General features: G+C 38.3%; 1 protein-coding gene across 3 annotated transcripts in view; it reads left to right on the forward strand.

The window, feature by feature from the left end:
* The window catches only part of RIC8B (RIC8 guanine nucleotide exchange factor B), a 37,026-nt gene that overhangs the window by 6,997 nt on the left and 3,871 nt on the right, over nt 1-26,158 (forward strand). For 2 of the 3 annotated variants that reach the window (XM_049822341.1, XM_049822343.1), the window contains 7 exons: nt 7,665-8,273; nt 11,297-11,391; nt 16,042-16,195; nt 16,535-16,630; nt 18,782-18,926; nt 19,081-19,225; nt 21,019-21,138. In XM_049822341.1, the coding sequence (XP_049678298.1) occupies nt 7,665-8,273; nt 11,297-11,391; nt 16,042-16,195; nt 16,535-16,630; nt 18,782-18,926; nt 19,081-19,225; nt 21,019-21,138 (1,364 nt within the window). Of the gene's footprint in view, nt 1-7,664; nt 8,274-11,296; nt 11,392-16,041; nt 16,196-16,534; nt 16,631-18,781; nt 18,927-19,080; nt 19,226-21,018; nt 21,139-21,237; nt 21,443-26,158 lie in introns of those variants that run through there. The other variant, XM_049822342.1, reaches the window with a different exon arrangement.

A 26,158-nucleotide genomic window follows, 5' to 3' on the forward strand; every position in this document is an offset into this window, starting at 1 on the left:
GTACTTAAAACATCTCGTTTCTACTCTGCTGGCTCCGGCTTACTGTCTTGGGTCAGTCCTGTAATACAAATCTTTAAAGTTGAGATCAGTTTTCTTGATTTATTGTTCAGGTTCAATTTGAACATAATGGATCAAGGTCTCCTCCTTTACTGTGAAGAAAATCACTAAAACAATCTTTTCCCCTGCATTGCTGAATGTTTTAAAGGTGTTGAAATAGGTGATGGTAAATCATATCAAATGTGTTGCGGGACTTTTCTCTCGTAATTAAACTCATGATGTAGAGAGATTCCTTAAGGCTGTGGACTGTACCGTATTTGAACTTTGGAAGGATAGAAGCAGTAAAGTATGTTGATGGAGCAAGATGCTGTCACGCTTTAAATCTCAGAAGAACCTTGTTATTAGATAGTGCTGTTGACACTGTGACACTTCTGGGAGGTCTGAAGGTTCCTGCAGCCACAAAGGCACAGAACTTTTCTCCTCCCAGTAACTTCGTTGCAAGCTTGTAAAGTCTTTTAGTGAATGTCCTATAAAAATATTAAGCTCAAGCGCTCCTGTGGGCACACTGTGTGGTATCTTAGTATTAATTGTTGTTATTGTTCTGACTTCATTGAAGCCCCTTAAGGGAGTACCAGTCTGTAAGAGAAGAAAAGTTACTGAGTGTCCTTCATTAATACTAAGCATTTGTTCTAATTCCCTCTGGTCCTGCCCACTCCAGTCCAGCATTTTTTAGTTTTTACATCTCTTGAGGTTTATGTCAAGCCAGTGAAACCCATCTTTCCTTTTAAAGCCCTTCTTTCACCACTGGGTTACAGAGGTTATAAAGGGTTTTCCCTCTCCCTGTTCAGTGGGCAGGGCAAGGAGGGCTGCTGAGAGTGCAGCTATGCAGAATTTCACCTTTCTGTGACTCTGAACCACGTGTTTATCCCACCGGTTCTGACATGGGTTACTGTGCGTGCTCCTCCCCTTACCTGTGGAGTGCCGTCTAGCCTAAGCTCTCACACGTCCAAACCTGCGACTTGGAACTCTGCCATGTCAGAGCTGGCAGGTTCCTCCCAAACAGGCCACCCTCCCGCTGTCGATACGGGCTGAGCAATGAAATTCTGAAGTGAAGCAGACTGAATCCTCAAGGAATGCAAGTGTGCACCTTCCCTCCCTGCCCACATCTGTCCAGAAAGACTAGGCAAAAGTTGAGCATGGCCTTTTCATAGGAGGTTATCTAATTGTCCCATTATTCAGCACAGTTGATAATAAGCGTTACATAAATGTTGTCTTGACTTCCAGAGAAAATGAAATCTTGAACTAACATTTCAAATACTCTTGGGCTTACTTTCTTAATGCCTTGGATGCTTAACTCTGAAACCTAATAGCAGAATAAAACAATTATTTTGTTATTTTAATGCTGCTCCTGTTGGCAGAAATGATCAGCCAACATTCTTATTCAGCATTTCCAAGTTATGCCTCTTTGCTCCTGGAATCTCTTATCTCTGACTTGCCGAAAACGTAGCTTCTCTTTGGTTTTTGGCAACATTGATTTGCATAATCTACTGAAAATATAAGAAACATGTTAAGTGCCTGATTTTTGCCTTATATGAAATGGAAAGGGACTTGTGTTTTTAAGAGAAGCTTCTGAATAACTTTGAGGGCCACGGAAACTTAAGAGTTGTAAAAATTCATGTGCGGTTCATTGTGGTTACTGCTAACATTCCTTTCATCTACCTGAAAATTGGGCAGAGTCTGATATGAATCTTCATGTTTGAGTAAAGTATAAGGTAAGTTTGAGGAATAGATAACAATACAGATGGGGTAGACAATAGCAGACCTATACGACCTGTTGGGGAAATACAGTTCCTTGTGAACTTTGTGTTTGGCAGTACCGCTGATTTCATTAACCATTCTCACCACTGAATGGCTGCAGAATTAGGCTGAATTGAATTAAGAACGTACTTCTCTTGAACCACTAGAGACAATTTAATTAAAATTGAAATTTGAAAATGTTGAAAAACGTGTCAGAAGACAAAGTGAACTAGACGGACTTAAGCCAGTGCAGGAGAAGGAAAGCATAACCTGGTACCACTTATGATGTTCCCATTCTCCTAAATAAATTATGTGCTCTGGCACGTAATACTTGATGAGGCCAAAGATATGGTGGCTTCTGGTTCACCCATGCTAAAAGAGTGAGCAAGCACTCACTGTTAGGCCTATGACTTTCCTTTCCTAGCTATTAAAGAAGAGTGGGAAGGACACATTTGATTTTTGTGGATGGTTCTTTACAAAGCTTGGGTTTTGTTTAAGCCTAACAAGTACGGTAAGAATTTAGTTAAGTCTGATGTACTTGTATTGCTTCCTGTGTGCTAATATCACTTGCTGTTCGTCAAGAGGGATGTATTTAAGCCTTGAGGTATACAAAGAAGTCTTAAGAACATTGATCTTGAGAAATGAGTGAAGGCAATACAAAACCAAGCGCACCTCCTGTGTTCTGCTGTTGTAGAATTTCTGTTCCTGATGGACTTTGCTGGCAATTTGGTTACTAATATGCTCTGTCACCGAGGTAGATGGAAAATGGGAGCAATGTGGTAGCAACTTGTATTTCCAAGTCACTTTGACAACAGTTTGGGGTTTTTTCCCTTGTTTTAGTTTAAAATTGATTGCTAAGAAGCGTACCTTTCCTGGTACTTACGGCATCTACAGCATAATTCAGAAATAAAGGTGCAGAAAAAAAGAGATAAAGTAGGCATTCTATTTCTGTAATGTTTAGCAGAACTTTTGTTGTTCACCTTTGAATTGCAGCTTCTCTAGCGCTGAATAATCTGTGTCTAAATTAAATGCTGTATTTAAGCAAGCGGTGGTGTTTGCTTGGATTTGAATACTTGCAGAATGGAGGCTATATTCTCTTGTTCCTCCTCTAGTCCAAAGGCCTGTATAAGTAAAGAGAATGATTTGCCAAAGAGGAAGAAGCAAATAAAGGGAAATTGTCTCCTTTTCTCACCAAGACATTTATTACTCTGGTGTTGAGAAGCTACAGTAAATTCAGCTGACGTAATGCAGCCAAAGTTTAGTGGTCTGTGAATTGAAAAAAGTGAATATAGGTCAAGTGTGCTTTCTAAACATCTTCAAACACAAAGAGAGGAGGTGGAAGAGGACCTCACATGCAGACACCCGAGGACCAAAGAGCAAGATCGTGAAGTACCCTGCTTTGCACAAGCAGCTAGTATCCCCAGCTGAGGTTGAGCCTGGAAAATATAAGCCAGTAAATAAAGACGGTGAAAGAAAATTGGAAGTAAAGAGATGATACCTTTTTGCCTAAAGCCACACAATAGGTGTGTGGCTGAGTAAGGAAGAAAACGTAGGTCTCTTGTATCTCAGGATATTGCTTTTTCTATAGGACTGTGTTGCTTCTCAGCATCAAGCATTTATGCTATCAGGATAAAGGACCAAAATAGATTAATATTTTACTCATCGAGACAAGATGACAAATGGGTGTTTCTGAGCTTCCGGCTTTAACATGCAATAAAATTTTAAAATGTTTTACTGTTACACTACGGCACAGACAAAAGGAACGGTGTGTATTGCTCTCTCTTAACCTTACTGTTAGCACGAAAGCTGAGAATTCTTGAATTTCAGAGAAGTTAATGTATTTTACAATTAAAAAAAATTTTTAAAAAGACTAGAAACTGCCTTGATTCTGTGGAAAACTATATGAAAAAACCACTTCTTGCTGTAGCATGACTGATGAAAGTTGAACTCCCTTCTGAATGTTGAAAGGGTAGAACTCAAAAAAAGAAATACTAAAGTCATACAGTAATTTGGGGGATAGCAATAAAACCCTGGAACTAGGACAATCACCATGTATTTTGTGAAAGGGGAGGTACCTTGCTGTCTGAATTCTTTCACTTGCTTTCATTCCCAGCCAAATAACATCTGTGCCCCTTAGTTTATGCCATGCTAATGGCCTACAGGGTGGTAGAAAAAGCACCACCTAAAGAAAATGAAAAGGTTAATAATACTTTTGTGGTCACATCCTTTCCTGCTTCTCTTCTGTCAGTGCATCACTTCCCTCGCACTGTCAAGGAGAAAGCAGAAAATGTGCTGTATAGCATTTGGTTTTAGTTGTCTGCCAGGCAATTTCCTAATAGGATGAATTTTGTTTCATTGCTTCAAAACTTTCCATGGATAACTCTTCATCTATAATCAGATGCTCTATTTTTTCCTAAGCTCCTGTTGGCACTTGAGATCAGCCAGCAGTCGTTCACTGTCACGGATATCAGCAGTATTGCAAGTGGCGGTTTCATAACTGAATGCTGGTTCCTGTAAAATCACTCTTGATGGCTCACCAGGGTCTAACTCCAGCGAACTTTGTCAGCAGTTCCTACGTGTTTTTCACTTATGTGAGTCTTACATCTTAAAAAAAAAAAATACTGTATTTTGCTGTAATGGCTAGGAAGCTTAGTAACCGGTTCTTAAGTGTGGATGGCTTAGTTGTTAATATAGGATGCATAACACTATCATTAATGCTTTTAAAAATAAACTTTAGCCTTGCTTGTATTGTGAAATCTTTTGTATAGCCAAGGCTTCAGGAATATGTAGGAAATGAAGCACCTTACAAGCACAGGGATGGTTTGGGTTTTTTAAGTTGTAAGTATGTTGCTAAATCTCAAAAACAAATGCTTGTGTTCTATTTAGTATCTATCTTTAGTACAGCTGTTCAGAGTTAAGAATCTTCTGTTGCTGCATTTCACTAAGATTTGAAGCCATGAGATGACGGTTCTTATAATTTTTAATTAAATTGCAGGGATAGTCTTCAAATATATGGAGGGAGGGTTAGGCTTCCACCTCCCATGGCAAGTCAGTGGGAGTTTGGTGCCCTTTGGGATCTCCCCTGCAGTGCTTTTGACACGTTGCAGTGACACTTCCATGGCAGCAGGTGGGTGCAGCTGGGGGGGGGGGGAAATCAGTGTGAATTTGGGAGGATTGGTCTCTTTGTAGTCAAATGAGTGTTCAGGTTTTATCTGCCTGAGATTAAAGACCAGAGCGCCAGATGCAAGATGCGTATAGGCTCTGCTGCTAATAAAAATGAGTGGAAAATCCCCTTAATTTCAGTGGGTATTGATCAGATAACTTATGAAGTGATGCTTGGTATTCAAAGTCCTAGAAGAAACCTTCAGCACTATGTTGTTATGAAACAGTTAATGAAAAATCAGATAGGTTTTTATGCTGCATTTATTTACTGATAAGGCAGTCTGTCTGGCCCACTGTGTCTTTGAAGTGTTCGTTCAGCATCTTGGTTTGGGGAAGGCTGGTAACTTGGCTTCTTGTGGTGTTGTTATGGTGCTGTTACAGAGTTCCTGAAGAGAGGGGAGAGTCCAGTTGGTGAACCAGCTGTTGAAGTCGGGTAAATTATTACAGACCATGTTGTAGCAGCTGATGTCAACAAGGAAGACTTACATGCTAAGTCTAATAGAAATGTGCTTAAACAGGGAACAGAATACACTAGCCTTTTTCTGGAGTTCTCTGAACTGTCCATTCAATTCTGTGCTGCTCCTTAAAACCAAATAGGCTTTGTGACTGTTGCTTCAGCTTGCAAAGCAAAGTTAATTGTATTGAAAACTCTTAACAATAGAAACAAAATTCTTGTAAGAAGTTGAGCTGCAACCAGGTAATTTGGCTGTGGATCTAGACTGGTCATTTTTTGTTTCCTAGGCATTTTATTAAAAAATGCTTCAAAGATGCCACCTTCAGAAACATTTCATGCATGTCTAGCGTACTAGCTCAAGTCAGGGGGTATACAGATTGGTGGGAGCAGCGTTAGGTTAATGTTGAAGAACTCTGAAAACTCTGTACTTGAGTATCGTTTTCCAGGTACTTGTCTGTGAAATTCCCATGGTAAGTACCTATATGCCTGTACAGGTGGTCAAATATGGATTTTTACACTGTTGCAGTGTCTAAAATAGTCTGATGAAGGTTTCTCATGTTGCCTGTGTGATAATAAGAGGTGGAGCTCACTTCTTGTTTTCAAACTCTTACTGGATTAATCTAGTCAGGGCTGTGGAGATGTAGACAAGGTCTTGGTTGTCTGGGTGGTGCTTTTGGGTGGGCTTCACCCCAGGACAAGCATACTAGAAATCATATTGTGAGTTCCTACTGTCTGAATTTGTTTACAGATTGTCTTTTAACATTGTTGAAGACTTGTGTTGTTTTCTCCCTTATTCTTCTGGAGTGTCTGTTCTAGATTTGCTTTAGACTTAACCTTTTTTGTTGTTGTTGTTGTTGTTTTGGCTTTAATTGTAAGCGAGCACAGTAACAAAACTTGCTTGGATGTCCCAAGTGGAACTTTTGTTTTGAACTTTGGGTCAGGGTGGTGGGCTGCTGTGCTCCCCGCCTTTTTGTTGTGGTGGTGGTGAAAAAAGTGCAGTTCGAGAGACCATTCCTAAAGAACTATTTTTCACTTTACTAGTATTCCCATGCTTTTTTTATCACTTTCTTATTGACATATACTGCCTGAGATCACAATGTGAATTTGGGGTCCTAAGTGGACTTCTGCACTAGGGCTGTTAAACTCAGTTGCTACTTTGGCTTTTTTGGTAATTTATTAGTGTCAATTGTCAAGACACAAAGCTTGGGGGATGAGAAGCAGGGAAGAACTGTGTCCTGTGAGGTACAATGCAGTTTGTATTGCTGCTTATCTGGCACCGTCTTTGTAACTATACTTCTGGCTCTCGTACCGATGAGTAGTGTTCTCCTGAGCTTAAGGTGTGAAAACCCTATGGAGTCCTCCCATCAAGCAGTCTCTTCTGTCCTGTCTTTTCTTGCTTTTGATGGATCATCCGATTGTCCGTTTCTGTCTTATAAAAGGTAATTTTTCTGTAATTCAGATGTTATCATTCTGACCTGCAGGTTCTTGGAGTGTTGTATTTTCTCATGCTGCATTTATACGATTAATGTTTACCCCTGCAGTCAGTATAAAGTATCAGTGAAGTATTTCAACTTCAAGAACAAGCTGTGTTGACAGAGAAGCAGTTTTGCTGGTTTGGTAAAAGAGCTACAGCCTAAGTCTTCCAATAAAACTGCATTATGTTTCTGTCTCAGAGGTAGTGTTTCTAAGAATCTTAGTTAAGATGGGAGAAGTCCATAGATTAGGTTGAAGTGGCAACACAAATTATAGCTGTTACCAAACATGGAGTACTAATATTTGTATATTGAGCAGCAGTTATCTTGGTTTGGTTTCTTTTCTCCCAGCCTCTTCACTGAAACAACCTCAGCTTACGATCTTGCAGGTACTGTAGTTGTGACTGTTGTACCTTGACGAATTTTTGAAACCTTTCACTTCTCTCTAGCCTTGTTACTCTGGCTACTCAAGTTTTCAATCCTGATGCTGAGAAAACGTCCTAACTGGCAATGGTGGATAGCATCTGCCATTTTGGCTTAATGCTTTTGCCTGTGTTGACGTATTTGGATTGTATCCATGAGGAAAACTGCTTTTGATGATCTTTGGAGGTCTTTTGCAGTAGTTTATCTTTTGAAGAGCTAATACAGAATACCTAGTTTCTCAGGTCAAGTCAGCTGAAAACTCAAAAGTTATATGAAAGCTTAGCAAAAGTAGTTTCCTATTGCCACCAATATTTTGATGCTAAAACTGTTCCTGTTTTTGTTTGTTTGTGTTTGCGTAGAAACTGTGTGAGGGAATTCTAAACATCCTTGAAAAAGACACAAAAACGTCCTGTCAAGTTGCCTGCCTGGAGGCCCTCCGGATTCTCTCTAGGGACAAGAAGGTTTTAGTGCCTGTAACCACGAAGAGGAACATGCAGATCCTTATGAGGCTAGCAAAGCTGGACATTGTGGAAGATCCTTTGGAGAGAGTGTCTGAATTTCCTGTTATAGTAGAAGCTTTAAAATGCCTCTGTAACATAATTTTTAATAGTGCTGTTGCACAGAAGCTCAGTTTGGAACTGAATCTTGCAGCTATGCTCTGCAATCTTCTGGAAAAGTGCAAGGACCAACAGTTCGTTGATGACATTAAATGCTTTGATTTGCGTCTCCTCTTCCTCTTGTCGCTTCTGCACACAGATATTAGATCGCAGTTGCGTCAGGAACTACAAGGGGTGCAAGTTTTGACTCAGGCTTTGGAAAGTTCCCTGAGTGTAAGGTGGACGGAAGAATATAAAGCAGCGGAAGATCGTGACAGGCCTCCACTATCTTTGCAAGAGACAGACTGTGCCATTGAGGCACTAAAGGCTCTTTTTAATGTAACACTTGACAGTTGGAATGTCCACAGTGAGGTAAGGCTTGGCTGAAGTGTTTTTTACATTGGTTTTGTTTAGCCTGCAAGAGCCAGAATGAGCAGGCAGGTAGTCAAAAGGCAGTTGTTGTCCAAGCCCCAGGGCAAGGATTTTAATACTTACTTTGATGGAATATGATTGCATTTTTCAGAATAGCAGCTAAGGTAGTCTTGAAATTTTGCGTCACAATTTCTCTCTATATGCAAAATCAGTCTGAGAAAATTTGTCTGAATTCTGATTGTGTCATGTATTGATGATCTTTGGGCTTTCAAGAGGCGTTGAGTCTTTAATGCTCATTGCTTTGAATACCAAAATAACTTTTTTATTCTTGTTACTACTTAGACAAAAAATCTAATCCATACATTTTCTGTGTAATGGGAGAATAACCTGGATTATATAATGCAAATTAGAACTCTGTGTTTTCAAATAGCAAATGCAAAGAAGACTATTTTATAAGAATGTTAGATTTCCAGAAGAAAATAAATGCTGTTCACTAATCATTAGCTGGCTGGGAAAAACTTTTTAATTTAAGTGTATCAGAGGGTTACAGTTCTGGAGATTGTGGACTATAGCAATAGGGTAATAATTAGAGCTGAGAAGTCTTCCTAGTTTTCTTCTGTTTTTCTGGGCATGATGATAAGCACATCAACTCTAATTTTTAACAAATAACTGGAGAAAGAGTGGTACTGGTTTTAGTACCTTTATCTCCCACCCTCCCAACACCAGGTTTGGACTTAAATGTGATCTTTTAAGACGAGGTCAAGTATGAGAACCAAACGCCCTTTCATTGTTATGTCTTATGAATAAGATTTATCTTGGTTTTTTCATTATAACATCAGATCTATTTTTTTCTTAGACAAATATGATTCCTATGTGTTGCATCCCTAAATTTATAAACAGAGATGGTAACTGTTTTTGTTGAATAACCTAAGTCTGTGCTACAGTAATAGAATTATATAGGGAATCTTTCTTTTTAGTCCACATCGTATTGTCTCTAAAACAATGTTGTTAACTTTTCACTGGGCATTGTAAGTATGCAGCATATAAAGCTAAGCAGAAGTTTACAGTAGTTAAAATTGACAAATAATTGTTCTCTTTAGTGCATTGGACTAAACAGCAAATAAAACATTAATCATAACATTAAGGAATGTAAAACTTGAGAAGAGTCTGAAGCTTATCCTTTGCTTTAATGTCTCAAGGATATGCTGAATAAGAAAGCCTGAAATTTAAGATTGGGTGTGGGTGGGGTGGAAATCAGAGAAGCTAATACTTTGACTATCAAGGAAATATAAAGAAAGTGAGGGACTTTTCTCTTGTCTATATTCCTGACTTAGACCTTTGTGAAAAATATCTTTAACTTTGTCAGAGAAGGTTCTTTGTATAGGCAAGTGATTGTTCTGGAGGTAGGAACTTGAGTGGAGGAAAATTACCCAAAGTCAAGCGTGAATGTTTGCTAGTTCAGAGTTTGAGAAATGTCATCTTTGTGATTAAGTTTTTCTGTGTGGAGGAAGTCATGTCAGGTATTAAGTTGGAAAATGAAGCTATGGTACATGTTCACCTCTTGAGAAGTAAGCTCTTGAAATCTGAATCTTTAAGTTGGTGTAATCTTACAAAATACTGGGAATCTTGAGAGATGAAAAGCCCGGTTTACCGCAGAATGGCAGACAGCTGTGGTGTTACCTGATGAGGTTTTGTGTGGCTGCTGTCTGCGCAATGTGGGAGGTTTTGTCCCACAAAACTTTTCCTCCCTAAGGAGCCCAAGCATGCAGCTGTCAGCAAAATTTCCTTCAGATTGGAGGAAATTCTGGTGTTAGTAACCTTATTTATTTATTTACTTGAATGAGAGTTTAAGACATTCTAGGGTGGGAGAAGCTTATTTTCTGTTTTGAGATAAAGCTTACGTAATAACTCTTTACTAAAAGTTCCTAAAAGCAAGGAACCTTTAAATTAAAGAGCTCTTTAATAGTTGTAAACCGTTAGCCAGATAAGTTAGATGACACTCTGCTTAGCAAGTATCCCTGTGGAAATATTAATGATCTGTAAGAAGAGTAAACAACATGTTAATTAAGTGGGCTGAAGATGCAGAATTTGAAGAGATTGCAAACAGTAGACGGGATGGAAAATAAAAGGAGAGCAGAGAGGTTAGGCGTGTGGGTAGAAAACTAAATGAGATCCATCCTAATGGGGAGAGAACCATTTGAAACACCAGTATTTAATAACTGGAGATGCTTTCAAAGTAGCAAAGCCAGACAAGAGCCGCAGGTGGTACAGTTGGCAGGTTTGGATGCTGACGTTACAAAAGATGCATTGGGACGCTTTGTGCTAGGTCAAACACACCAGAACGTATGACGGATGCCAAGAAGAGCTAATGAAAAAGGACGAGAACAATGATATACACAGTTAAATGATTGCAGTTACCGGTGTACTTTTGTGCGGCTGCTGTCTGGTGGGAGAGTGGAAGGGGGGATTGCTTGGAGAGAGCAGAAGCAGGGCAAATAGGGTTGCTGAGAGTAGAGAACTTATTAAGGAAGTGGAAAAAAGGTATCAAGGGAGCAGAAGCAAGTGAATTAGAAAAAGAAGCAGACTGGGTGGGGGAATCAAACTGTTGGCAGCAAAAGGTCGAAATGAGGAGGAGTCAAATTAAATGAAGAACATGTGTAATCTAAATGGATGAAGAGGTGACCAGGTGTAAATACACGAAGGAAGATAGTAGTGGTACATTAGGAATAGTGGTATGAAATTAAGTAAATGCTTGTAACAGGGTTTTCTAGTAGTGAAGGCTCATTTGACTGGAAAAAAGTCCCCAGCGGCTTTTACAAGGCCTAGTTAAAAGGCCAGCATGTGACAGTTACGTTGCATTAAGCATTCAGTGAACTCTAAGGTACAGTCCTTTTATTGATAGGGATGGATGTTATGATCTAATAGGTATTTTCCATCTTTAATTTTTATTATTCTAGTGACCTGAAACCCCCACTTGCAATCTTCAAAATGAAAAAATATCTTCATAATTTATATTTATATAGAATGAATCTCATCAATTTCGTTACATGGCTGCCATCCTTCGACACTGCTTATTAACCACGGGCCCTACCGAAGATAAAACTGAAGAGTTGCACAGGTTGGTAGAATTGCAGAGCCAATCTATTTTAAAAGGTTATTTACTTTTTAAAAAAAAAATTACTTTGACTAAAGTGGAAATCTGAGAAACAATGAAAATATTAATTTTGAGTAAAAATATTATTAATCTTTTTGATAAAAGCTGTTTGCCTGAAATGTAGTTAAGCATGTCCGCTATTCTAGAAAGTGTCTGGCAAGATAGTTATTTTTGATCAATAATAATGAGGCTGACCTTTTTAAAATCATTGTGTGTGTGTGTGTATAACTGAGGATGAAAATACATACGGAAGTTGTAGGGATAGTGCAAATTGAAGTGGAATGCAACTTCTGTTGTTTTGCACAGAAGCTGGTGGAAAAACTGCATTTTGAGATTTTTTGTGTGTAACTTTTGAAATTCTGATGGATTGGGATGGAGGTAACAAGTTGATATTTTATCTCTGATAGTTATAGGCTGCTTTATTAAAAGTACAAATATCAGTTCCCAGGTAATAATCTTATTTTCTTTCAAAGATGAGTGAATCATCTTGCAGTTTTAGGTGCATTGGGTTATTTTCCTCAGTCCTGCACCAAGCTGTACTTGCAGCCAATAATTCAATAAAAATTAAGAGTCTTTTCTGTGAGGTGGTGGTTCTCTGTTCAGTGTTACTGGATTTTTTTTTCTGTGAAACCCTTATTTTTATCCAAGTAGGTCAGCTGTTCATAGGGCCTGACAGAACGGTAGCTTCAAACACTGTCCCATGTTATCTCTTCGCAATGAAAGTTAGTGTTGCCATTTTCTTTTTCAGAGATGTCCGTATATCTAAGTGTAGGATCTTTGAAGATCTTCTGAACTAGCAGTCTCCAGGAAGAAGGATATAGCTTTTCACACCCAGCAATCTTGAAAGTGTTAAATGAACTTGATTAAAATCTAGGAAAGCTCCTAGAGATCAACAGTCTTAGTAGGTGACCACTGAAATCCTACATCAGAGCCCTTCTCAGTTGGTGCAGACTAGTTTGGAATAATTTAGGATACCACTGCAGTAGTTGCCATGACTAAAGTTAGTGCTGAGTGTGTCGTAAAAGGCAGTCAGTGTTTTCTCTTTGCTCCTGCTTATGGTGGGTGTTTTGTGCTCTTATCCTTGTTTAAGGGAGGGACTGGTGAGAATAAGTTCCCCACTGCTGGGAAAATTGAACAGATTTGGATAAATTCAGCAACTACAAGAAGACAGAGATCATCCTTTAGCATTTAAGCTTGTACATAGTCAGCAAGACTGCCTGATATTCTTGTGAATTATTATACAGCTGATGTTCTTCCTGTGAAAACGTGTTCTGTTTCCTTATCCAGGAATCTGACTAGTCTAATCACCCTGTAAAATATATCACCCTGTAAAATTTAATTATCTTGTGCTATTGCAAAAGGATGCATGTTATGCAGGTCCTTTTGGTTTTAGCTTTTGCAAACACTTGCAGATGAGATCCAAAAAGGGCTTTATAGAAGTAGGCAGCTGTGGAGAATATGTAGTATTGGTATGATTTCTGTCCTTGCTTTTTTCAGTCAGAAGGCATATTTTGTGTAGAGGTGTTGCCCACATGGACCTTAGGGACACACCAAGTCAAGGCAAGGCAAGGATTCTCCATAATTCCAAGTGGGGGAAGCAGAAAAGAAATGAGGATGGCTATCGCTGCCTTGTGTCACTTCAGTTGTTTCCCCTTCTCCATCAGACTCAGTATAGCACTGCATCAGTCTTTCTGTTACGCTGGGAAAACAACTTTCTCCCTCTGTTAGCTAACTGTAGCTAGTTTGTTTAGCTCAAGTTGATAGAAGAAGGAATGCAAGTATAGTATTGCTGCATGTCGTACTCAATCTTGATTTATGTCATATTTAGGGGGGGGTTTAACATGCTAGAAGAGCACTGCACAGGTTTTGACTTTTGTGATTCAAGTATTTCAGCCCATTTGCAGAACCTGAGTTTTGTCTTTGAATGCTACAGGATGCAATAAAAGCTGAATAATATAATACACTTTTCCACCAAGACTATTCATCACAGGGCAGCTCTGGAATAGAAAAGGTACAGTCAGAAGTAATGACCCTGCAAATCCTCAGAGGGATCAGGGGCATGGATCAGAGGGCCCCACTTCAGTCCCCTGATATAATTTGGTGAAGCAAAAGTTCCATTCCTGATAGGAGCTTCAGTAATGAATGAGTAAACTTGTGTTAGCGGTCTATACCTAACATAGCATAGCTAAAAAAATGAGGCTGCGTCATCATTTTGGCTGTTCAGTATGCTAGATTCTGACCGTGCGATCTTTATTGCTAGAGATGAGGTGTGAGTTGGAGAGCAGAGTGCAACTTCTCGCTCTGCTTTCCACCTGGAGCCTATCAGTAAGGCAATTATGAAAATAATGTTAAAAATGGAATAAAATATGAGCAGTGTTGAATGCAGAATAAACTTTATGAAGCATCAGGGAGGCATAAGTATGTTTCTTAGAGTTGCTGATCACTTGCACTTCTCTAAGTTTGTAAATGTGCAGAATGTAAGATGCTTAAATGAAGGGTTCGGGCAGCCTGTTAAAAGCACATTGTATGAATGCTTGTGCTCTGAATGTGTAAGTTGAGGATTTATTTTATGTGAGCATCAGGTGTTGGATACATGCCCTGAGCTGTAATGTACTGATAGTCAGCGTGACTCTATTTCTAATAAATAAGCAGAATTACCTATAAAAATATCTTAACTAATTTAGTACCTGGTATTGTTGTCATTATTGTGGTTCTGTCATGTCATTACTTAACGTTTGAATATGGACAGCTTAAAGCACCACATATTAGAGTGAGTGCCATTTTTGCCCACTAACAAGGTTTTAATCAAGGCATTCAGCAGCTCTAAATAGGCCTTTGCTTCTGAATTTGCATATCAGGAGGGGGCTGGGAGCATGAGTGGGTGGATGTCATGTCCCAGTGATTAATGATCTCTAGGAAGCCGAAAAGGGGAGAGTAATATACGCAGTATTTCTACCCCCTGGAGTAGGAATGCAAACACTATTGTGCAGATCTGTGCATAGTCACTGACTTCCTGGTAGCTGGAGAATTTCATACACTCCTCTACCACAAATAAAACTGTCAGTGGAGTGACAAAGATCAGAAAGCCGAGCTTCATTTATTGAAAAGAATAGCTCAGACACAGTGATCCAGAAAATTAATTTTGTAGGTGTTTGGGAACTTGGTTGTTTAATAAGAAACTGGTAAAAAGAGAACTTTTGATGAAAGGCCTGAAGCCACCAAATATTTGTTGAATTTCAGTCTGTTTTGTTCCTGACTATTCCTGAATTATTGGAGAGGAATAACTTCCATGATATAAAAGATGTATCTTAAACAGGAATTAGAAACAAAACAAAGAGAACAAGCTTTCCAAAACGTAGAAGTTGTCTGAATGTCAATTGCTAAAAGAGCAAAAGGGAGATGGCACAATGTGGAACAGCCACCCAGTCTGATCAGACCAAAACCAGCACATTTGTTAGAAATCCTGTTATGTTTGATTGCCATGATTTGCTTTCTCTTTAACTAATTCTTTGATAAAATTGTATTAATAACATAAAAACTGAGGGCAGCTCCTAATTAGATTATTAAAAGTGTTAAATGAAGTTGTTTGAAAAGTTTGTCTATTCTTGGAACACTTCGCCAATCCTTGAAACATCGGTGCTCGTAGTTTTGGTGATAGCTTTGAAGTCTGCTTACATAAGCCTAAATAGTTCTGTAGTATTTCTGATTATATCCGTTTATAAATTTAGTTCGGCATCAGCAAGTAAATAATGACAGAATTCTGATTTTTGCAGCAACTGTATAATTTAGCCCCATATTCAGGGAGAGTATGAACACAAGTCTGTATAATGAGGACAGGATAGATAGCAAACTCCAGGGATGTGTACCATACAAGAGACCCTTGCAAAGTAAGTTCCTTCTTGCTCCATTAAAGAGGAGGGAGGGACCCTGTGGTTTAATTTTAATCACTTAATGGATATTTGGGAAGTGCTCCTCTTTGTGCTTTGTAGAATGCAAAGACTGCCCGTTACTGAAAGGTAGTGCTGGTAAATAAACCTGAATCTTTTTTTTTAATGTGTTGAAAGCCTTCTGTATTTCCTATACACTACAAGCTAAGTAAAAGTGAAAATATTTCAGGGAACCTGAAAAATTGCCACCACGCCCCGCTGTTATACGAGGAGGAGATGTTTTCTATGGTGTACTTTGTCACATTAATGATGGTAATATGGATGTGTTGTAAAATGTTTTACGTTTCAAGGAGGAAAAAACTCTGACCACTGCAAATCAATGTGAGAGTTCCCCCTGCTGTCCTGCAAGATCAGCTGCTGTAACACACTGCTGGAAGCTGTGCCTTATCTGTGGGATAGGATACTCTGGAGGCTAGAAGTAATAGTGCACTACTACAGTATAGCTTTTGGAGCTTTTGTTTTTCTTTTTCCTTGTTTGTTCCAAGAGCCAGCACTCGGGCGATAATGCATGCCACCTTCTTTAAAACCCAGAGAGTGGAAAATAAAGCATTGTTTGAGTTGCTGGGCCTCTTTCTGGTTGCAGTTGTACAAACAGTTTATGGTGAGTTGTACTCTGGTTTTAATTCTTTCTTTCAAATGAATAATGAATTTTTAAAATCTGTTTCAGCAATGCAGTCAACCTCTTAAGCAATGTTCCCGTTTCTTGCTTGGATGTTCTTATTAGTCCATCATCGCAAGAGGAAACAGATATAAAATACAATGGTATGAATATGGGAGCAATTCAAGTTTTACTGGATTTCATGGAGAAGAGAATAGACAAGGTATGGGCTGCAAAGATCCTTCACAAAAGGGGCATCTTTCATGACAGCAAAATTGTACATACGTAAAGCTTCTTGCAAACCTTTTGGATAGTATTTAGCACAAATATGGATGTCCTTGCTTCTAGATTGTGAAACGCCTCAAAACCGAGAACAAATTTCTGTGAATATGTGAAGCATACTTGCTTGTGTGTGTGTGAGGATGAGCATTTGGCTCTTTGTTTATATCTGTGTAAAATTCATGTTTTGGCTGTCATATGGGCCTTCATTGAAGGGTTCATAGGATTTGAAAAGGAAAACTTGCTTTTAAAAATGTTTTATTTGTGTTTGGTTTTATTTTAGGGAAGCAGCTATAGAGAAGGTCTGACTCCAGTTCTCAGTTTATTAACTGAATGCTGCCGAACTCACAGGCATATCAGGAAGTTTATCAAAGCTCAGGTAAGTAAAATATTCATCAAAATTTGAATATGAAGCTAGTGATAGCCGGTGAGGCTACGGGTGTCTTCATGGTTTCTGCTTGAGCTTTAGTTTGACTTCAGCAGGCAGGAGTCATTGGAATTGAAACTTGCGTATCAGCTGTTCTGTCAGAGTAGAACTGTCCCTGGACAGAGGCAAACTTTGTCACTTGGTCTCTTAAAATAGCTATTTAATACAGTACAGGCTGTGGGTAGGAGGAAAAGGAAAAAAGATTTCCATGCCATGGTTAAAGAACTAAAGGATCTGTGTGGCTTGGTGCTTGGGGTGTTGTGTTTTCTGTTTGTTTTGCTGCTTTTCCTGAAGTCAAGTGGTGAGAAGTTAAAAGATGAGCAAGGGAGAGACAACTGAAACCAGCTGAGAAATGTTCTTTTTCCTAAGCTACGGTGATTTTTCAGGTTGCATCATAGATGCCACTCCCAGATCAAAGCTGCGCCTGAATTCATAAATGGAGTTTATAATGGAAAAGAGCATGTATTTTTCTGCCTCTTTCACCTATACCAGAAAAGTGTTTTTGAGGAATTTAAGAAACTTGTTCTTGCTGTTTGGTTTTGTTCGCAGCAGTTATTTCTGAGGATACTCTTCTGATCTGTTAAGTAAAAAAAAAAAAAAAAAAGTTGCAGAGCCAAACATTCAGAAGTTAGAAAATGAAGTTGTCTGCACATTTTTACGACATCTCGGTGTCTAGATGTCAGGATATAATTGCATGCTGTCTCTTACCACAGGACCACTGCCTCATATAGTGCACAGAATAGATGGATGCTGCTAACTGCCTGACCGGATGTTTGATATTTTCAATTACCCTTATTGTTAAGTGTTGGCCTTAGGCTTTATTTGTTGTGCACTATTCAAATTCTGATCTGAAGACAGAATGATTAATTTCCTCATGGACTGTCCTATGGCACTCATCACTGTATTAGTATTAGAGTATTCTAAAAACATTAATTCATTCTTACAACACTCTGTGAAATGGCAGTCATGGTACTATCCCCACTGGGGAAAGTAAGTAGGGACAAAGTAAAATGTTTTTGTTAATTGTTTGAATACTTAGTTTGAAAAAGATGGGGTCTGTTTTTTTCAAAGCAGTCAATACTGTAATCCTCATTTGTTTAAGTCTCAATTCCCTGTGAGTCTGATTTCAGTAGTAATTGAGCAGTAATTTTGCACAGAACATGACATTTTTACGTTAGACACCTAGAAGACAAAGGACCTGTAGTTTCTTATGGCAGTTAGTGACACTAACTGAAGATCCAGAATTCTTGCAGGAGTCTTCAGACCATTAAATATTTCATATTACATCCCAGATTTGTTTGCAGATCATATCATATCCTGTGAATGTGAAAAAATTAATGTAGGTTTTGAGTCCAAAGGCATACGCACAAGGAGGCAGAAGTTAGGTTGCAAAACCAGCCATATTTCAGGCACCTCTTGCTTTTCTTGAGGGTTGAAGTTAACAATATTAATGACATTTAATGAGAAAATAGTGTGTTTGAGGAAACGTTAAATAGTGTTTTCTCCAAAATCTTTTTGAAACATAGCTTCAGCTTTTAAGAGTGTTTTCTGGGAGAAGTATGCATTTCCTCTATACATGTAGAGCCAATTTTTGAAATTCATGGTAGTAGAACTTGCAATGTGACTTTATTTTCCTGCTTTTTCACTATAAGTATATTCATTGTTCTGTATAAATTACACATCATGTTAATATTGTATGCTGCCTTAATCTGGTATTTTTAGTGCTTTTGCCAGATATTTGAGCAAAACAGAAGAAACAGAGAACACGAAGCTACTGCTGCCACTGGGCCAACTATTTTGGGACACTCATTTGTGCTTTTAAACACCTAATAGTTGTCTTTTTTTAGGAAAAAAAAAAAAGTCTGTGTTTGTGACTGAGTACTCTTCTGTCCAGGATGGCAGACCGGAGGGCCTGAATGTGTTAAGAAGCAAGAGTCATTGCTAGTGCATGTAAGCATAGTTAGGTTGATTTTATTCCTTTTTTTGAAGGACCAAAGCTTTTACAGCATTTTCACATTCTGTTGACCATGTTTGTTTCTGCAAGGATTGGATGGGTATTGCCATGCATTCTATGCTGTTTTTCTGGGTGTTTTGTGCTGCTAGGTACTGCCTCCATTAAGAGATGTATCAAACCGTCCAGAAGTTGGCACAACAGTGAGAAACAAGCTTGTGCGCCTTATGACACATGTTGACCTTGGAGTAAAGCAAATTGCAGCAGAATTTCTTTTTGTTCTTTGTAAGGAGAGAGGTAAAAATTACTTTTTCTTCTCCCTTTTGTATAAGGTCCTGCTGTAATTAGTATACTTGCCTCTTGCTGCAACTCTCGATTCTTTTAACACTATGCTGTGTTTTGTTTTATAGCTGAACATAGCTGAATAATTTTCCTGTATCTTTCTTTGCAGTTGACAGCTTGTTAAAATATACAGGCTATGGTAACGCGGCAGGATTGCTGGCAGCAAGGGGCCTGTTAGCAGGAGGAAGAGGAGATCATTGGTACTCGGATGATGAAGATACAGATACAGAAGAATACAAATCTGCAAAGCCAAAGTATAGTATTGTTTTCAGTTCTGCACATCCTGTTGCAATTTAGATGTTTTAACATAATGTTTTTGTTTCACATTCTCCAGAGAGGCCAGTTTTGGAATTACACATGCTTGTATTAACTACTGTGTCCTGTTGACTTAATGGTCTAATTATTGAAAAACCAGCCTCTAATGGTGACCATCATATAGTCAGATGGCACCAGGGGAAAAAAAAAATTCACTATGAGAATGATTTAACTTCAGTCTGAATATCTATTTAAAATACAGGTGTGAGAAGACATTTTTGAGCAAATTTTAGAAAAAAATTATAGTAACAAACTTAGCAAGGATGGCTTTAGCCCCAGGTTTTCCAGGAACTCACATGAAGTTGCCAAACAACTCACTATTGTTTCTGGGGTATATCTCTGCAACAGAGAACATAAAGGTGTCAAATGTGGCTTAAGGTTTTAAGTGCGACTTTGTAAAAAAGGAACAAACCAGTAGGTCTAGTTTCAGCCAGTCAGATTGCCTGCTACTAAAATTTTCCTAAAAAATTGAGTAGGTCACATAGGTAAATATGGAAGGAGCAAAATAACTTCTGTAGAAGGCATGCATCAGGAATCCAATATATTTGTATGAAGAATTCAATGATCATATAGAAGGTCTCTCTGTTGATTTTTATTAATTATAATTGATTTGGTGTTAGAGGTTTCAGTTTGTCATGTTACATCTATGATTTAATGCCATTTTAAGTGGGTTCTGAAATTGTTGATAATGGGCATCTGAAGCATGTTATTTTTCCACTTTACTCCATTTTCTTTGAATTACACAGACATGATTAGGTATATGATGGCGGGTTGTGGCTTATTGAAAGATTCTTACTAAGGAACATGAATGAAAGACAGGATTAAATGTATGAGAAGTTACAGGATTTATCGCTTCTATGCCAAGAAATGAACTCTAAAACAGGAGGTTTCTTTTTCTTTCTGCACTTCAGGATTTTTTCTTCTTGCTCTTTTCTCTATGCTCTTCTTTCAAAAGCCTAACATCGAGTTATATACATATAAGTAAAACTATAACATCTATTTAGTTAAAAGCTGACACTTAAATGAAACATTCAAGACAACTGTCAGTTGATTTATGCATCTGATTTTCTGTATTGCTGTTAAATGTTTGCGATCAAACTGCGTGAAAAGATAATTTGCCCTGTAAGTGTTCTTGAAAACTACTACTCTGCTTTTGTTACCATTTCTGTATTGCCGTTTGCTTGTTTTAACAGTGAAAATAAAACTGGCATTGTAAATTAAAGTAACCTTAATTTGGTTTGAGCAAAAATCATCATGGGAAGGGAATAGTAAACTAATTCAGAGGTTCTTCATGAGTAAGAAAATGTAACTGGAACCTGTCTATCTTTTTAAAATTAAACCTGCACGGAATTAGTTTCAAACATGTATCTGCCATTCTGTTCCCCATCTATGTCATTATTACTAATGATATTGTCATTATTACTGTCATTACTCCCCTGCTTTCAAACTGCTTCTGTAGGGTTATAACATAACAAGCACTACTGGACTGTGTATTTCTGAGTAGCTAACAAGAAATTAATACAGCGAATCAACACGAAGACAGTATCATGATTCATGAGAAAAGGCTACAAATATGGAAGTTGGCTATTTATAGTAAAACCTTTCATGTGCAGTTCAGACAGTTTGAGTCTTGGTGGTTTCTGTTAGTGTGTTCCTCTCTCCTCCTATCAATAAGATAGAAAATTTACATATTTCGATAGAAACGTGAACTGTATTGTTTTTCCACCTCCAGCATTAACCTTATCACTGGTCACTTAGAAGAACCAATGCCCAATCCGATGGATGAAATGACAGAAGAACAAAAAGAATATGAAGCTATGAAGCTTGTCAACATGTTTGATAAACTTTCCAGGTATTGTATTATAGCTGCTTTTGAGGGAGGCAGCTCATATCCTGGCTCTTTACTAAGGTCTAGTGCTTCAAAATAGTGCTATAATCAACTTCTTTGCAGGATTAGGACCACTTTAACTGCAGAGAAAAATGTTTAGCACTTCAAAGAAAAGAGTGATATGTAACAGGACTTCAGAGGAAACGTCTTTTGGAGAGGATTGGACAGAATCAGGAAGATTTGGTGGTGAGGGGACCTGCCTCCTAAGAGGATAGGCTGATAATAATGAAAAGAATTTCTCCTTTTAAAATATGGGACACAATCCAAGCCCAAGGCAAGTGTACTCATTTTCCACAAGTCAATGAGCAGCATCTCGTGGTAACTACTTATGTCTGCTGCTTATATGGAGAACAAATACAGTGTGAAAATAGTTGTCACCAGAAGCAATAAATTATATAATGGAGCAATTAAAAGGGAATTTACAATTAAGAATTATTGTGGATTTATGAGAATAAGTGTGGACTGGATTACAAATGAGCCTTTATAATTTGTTTTAAATGACTGGGGTAATGCCATAAAATAAAAAAGTACTTAATGTGGCATAAAGGTGTATATTGTTAATACAGAAAGTTGATTTTTATTTTATAACTTTCTACACACAAAAAGGGAACAGACCTGTGCTGTTGGCTATAGCTTTCTTTCTCTTTGACTCAATAATCCTGGAATTTGCTGGTTTTTCTTCCCCCATACTTGTGGCCATATTGGAGTGATTGCTTGTAGTTTGTTTTCTGCATAAGCAGAGTTTTACATTCTTGAGGAACACTTAATGTAATACTAATGTACCATTAAACTGATCTGTAGGAATTTAGGTAAATATGCAAGTGGATCATTCTTCAAACATGGGAAAACTCAGCAGCTACAAATGTGTTTGTATTTTGTGAGAGTGCATAGATATTCAAATAACAAGTATCTATTTGAGAGAAATTCAGCAAACCAAGTATTTTTACATCTCTGGTAAAGATTAGGAATACAGCAAAAGATATGGGAGAATCTGGATTTTATATTAGCTGATAAAGACTGAATTATAAGCAGGGAAGGATCTTGGAACAACTGATCTGAGACTGTCAGTGAAGCAATTGGATACTTTCACATTATTTGCATGGAAAGCAAGTGTAGCGTGTTACAGTCTTTTTAATAAAGAGAAGAAAATGCAATGCACATGTAATCTTAATTGAACTGCTGTAATGACTGCTATGGAAGCTAGAGAATTAAGATGCTGAGCATTAAGGGTACCACAATAAAATGACTAAATGGCCTAAAACTTTTTTTAAAGGAAGATTGAGACCGGAGATAAACTGAGACTGAAGACAAGTCAGTTGCTAACGCTATAGCAGTTACACAAAAAGTCCAAATGGCCTTACTGTAGTGTAAGAGCCTTTTCAGTCTGGAGGACTGGAGGCACCTGCTGTGTTGCCTGCTCCGAACTGACAATAACTAAGCAGCTGGTGCCCTGTGTCACTACTGATCCTCTTGGCCAGTGGTATTACTTTCACCTTGGGCTTTCTGTGTCAGTTACATCCACCTGCAGTTTCTTCTATAGTACTTAGACTGCAAACTCTTCAGGGCTGGGACTCCTTTTGTCGGAAGGTTTTTGTTTGTTTGCTTTTTAGTGTAGTGATTACTGTGGGACAGTGTTGTTGATGTGACCCCTTTAGGTGCTGCGATAACATGAATAAAATCACTTGACTGTTCTTCCCACCCTTTTTGTTTTGCTGAAAATTGGGGGAGGGGGGAAAATGCTGGCAGGAAGGAAAAAGAAAGTAAGACCTGGTTTTGGGAGGCTGTGGGATGTTTTTAATTAATGTAATTGAGTGCAATTGTGGGTTTTGCAGATGTTAAATCAAATGGGAAGCTGCCAGTCTTGGCAGAAAGCGTTGGTAACATGCTAATAGTAGTGGGAGTCCCTTCATGTTTTTGGAATTGAAGAACACTTCTGCTTCCAGCTTGAGCCCTTCAGTGCTGGGCGTTTTCAGAGACCTAAATCTACCACTGGAATGCACTATTTTTCCCTTGGTTTGCAACCTACAAATTTAAACCTAAGGTTGTTTTGATGGGAGTCTTCAGTTGATTCTAGGTTTTGAACCTTGCCTTGAGGCAGACTGCTGGTGGCAGGTTTTCTACTTCTGCTGGTCTTTGTTGTTGTCACCATAGGAGGGGACATATACCATGAACGGTGAGCAGTTTGTTTGGTGCAGTGCTTTGCTTATAAGAGGGAAGTTGGACAGGGAACGAACAGCTCCTTCTAATCTTGAACAAGCGTATATAACTTTATCTGTGTAACTTGGACTAGAGCTTAGAGTGGTGTACTGCAGAACTGGTTTGCCTAGTACGCTTGTATTGTCCCAGTAATGGAAGCTAAGCTTTAAAGAGCTAGCATGCTTTTACTGAAGAAAGGTATGAAGGAAAAAAAAAAAAAAGTTGAAGGAGTGACAAACTTGCTTCCTTTCCTGACCGATGAGGATAATCAGGCCGGGCTGTCACTGGGGTGTTCTAGATTTGGCCTTGACTGGCTCTGTATCGTTTTTGAAAAGTTACCTAATGACAGATTGAACTCAGAAAACAAATTTGCAAAACAGTACTACTTCATTGAACAGTTATAGCCTTCGTTAATGGCTGCTAACTGTTTACACTTTACCCTTGTACAGATTTTTTGAAACTATAAGTAATAAAGTGGCATTTTCTCCCTTGTTCCATAAAATGCCAGTGGAGTTTTGCTCTCCAGGTTTCTCTTTATTTTCAACATTGGCATCAAAGAATTGAAACTGCTTTGAAGTGAAGTAAAGCTGATCCATGCTTTTGATCATTTCAGGTCTTCCAAAGTTTTTCTGTTCTCTTAGGTTGTTGGTGTTTAGGCCTGTTCATGGGGTAATTGACCATTGACAAGGCTAAATTAAAATTAATCACCCAGTTTTGTTTTATCAAAATGTATTGAGGAAAGCTGAATATTGTTTGTGAACCCATTTCCCCTGCCCCGATATTTTAACATAGACTTGGCTTCTACAAAAGCTTTTGTAGAAATTAATATTTTGCTCAAATTTGGCTGGATGAGATTACTTTTTAAAATCGTTAATTATAAATAAAGTGTAAATGAAGGTGAAAAATCTTGATTATTGCAGCTCTTGAGAGATGTAGCTGTTACTTAGGTAGTTTGCTGGATGCCTGAACTTGGCCTTGAAGTAACTCTATGGTTTTTGTCTGCAGTAAGGGTCGATAGTATCTTGTTGATTCATTGAGAATTGTTTGGTGACCGTAAATTGGTGTCTTCTGTATGTGATGCACATCTTTGGGCTTTGAAAAACTTCCCAGATCTACAACAAGATTTAACTCAACCTTTTTTTTTTTCTTTTTTTTTTTTTTTTTCAAAATATCAAGTTAGGCACCTGAATCAGTGTTGTGTATGATATTCTGTTTATATCATAGTTTATTGGAAATACTCTGTGTTAATTAAAATGTCTGGAAAAAACGCTAACACTTTTTCTATTATAAATGGTAGGTAGAATTGTATATTAATTGACTAATTTAAAATGTCAGGATGCTTTTTCCAAGCCAACCTTGTATTAATAGCAAGAATCCTTTTGCTGATGAAATGGTCTCCAATTATCACAGCTTGGGTTTTGTTGTACATTGAACAGAAGTCAACAAAACGAAGTATGTAAGAGAACCTGTCTAAATAAGCAACCATACTCATTAAAAACACAAAATTAATCATAGGATGAATGAAGAAGGCAATGTTACATAGATTATTTTTTTTCCTCCCCTTTCTAATCATAGAACAAAATAATGTTACATGAAAGGATCAGAACTATTATGTAGTACTCAATTATAGGGAGGTGAATAGGTCCCTAACATGCCATTTTATCAAAGGAGTAGACTGGTGTTTACATGATGGCTGTTTCATTACAGACACCGTCATTAATTCCATGTGTCAATACTGCCCTATAGCACATAGAGCAGACAAGAAAGAGTTACCCTTCAAAACAAGGGAATGATTTTTGAGTCGTTATCAAGCTAAATGGCAAGCAGGAAACTAGAACTTGTATAGACACATTTGAAGGGACTCTTGGGAGATCTGGAAGTGGAAGAAGAGAATGCGTTTTACCAACTGTTTAATTATGGTGTGTTTCTAAGTACACTTGAATAGAATGCTTTGTTTGCATTAGAAAAATGAATGCTGCAAGAAGGTGTATTTGAGTATATGGGAGGTCACATACGGATGTTCAAATATGTATAAATACGCACACTGTGTACTTCTGTATATCTTCGTGGATACAGAAGTATTCCCACTGCCACCTACTGGGCCAAAGCGATCTGTCTTCTGCCCTGTAGATGTACTATAAATACCCAGTTTCTGGACAGTGAACTGTCTTCTGAGGCTATATGTGCCAGTTTCTGGTGCTTCCCTTGCCACCTTGTATTTCACCTTAAACAGTAAGCACATTCTCAGCTAGCCCAAGTTGTCAAAGCTCAGTTGAGGTCTCTAGGCAGCCAGTGTTAAATGGGCAAATTGCTGAGGCTGGCAGAGCTGAGACCATTCGTACCAGGTAAGGATCAGCTCTGTGGGCTCTTGTGTGGTACTGAAGTTAGCCGAGTGATGCCTCTTGCAATCCTACCCAAAATTCTGTGATTTAGCAGATAGTTAGTTGTTCCAAACTTCTGTAGCCAGCTTTCTAGGCAGCCTAGATCTTTCCGTCTGTTTGTCTCCCTCTGTATTCTTCCCCTTTGAAAAACAGGAGTAAGTTTGTGTGGTATTAGAGCTTGCAGTTAAGTTTTCACAGTGAAAGGATGCCATGTGTTACACCATTTTAGGACTAAATTATGGTTAGGAAAAAAATAGGCTGATCCCTGCTTCTCCTCCTTCTTCTTCTGGTGGCCTACAATATTTCTGTCTTCATACAGTTCCGTTTTACTGGGTAGCATTTGTGTGAGGAAGGATATATGGAGTTCAGACTCCTAATGCAGAGAGAACAGCAAACTTGTAACAACC

Source organism: Accipiter gentilis, chromosome 18 (genome assembly GCF_929443795.1).
Source record: "Accipiter gentilis chromosome 18, bAccGen1.1, whole genome shotgun sequence".
In the NCBI taxonomy this organism is placed as follows: domain Eukaryota; kingdom Metazoa; phylum Chordata; class Aves; order Accipitriformes; family Accipitridae; genus Astur; species Astur gentilis.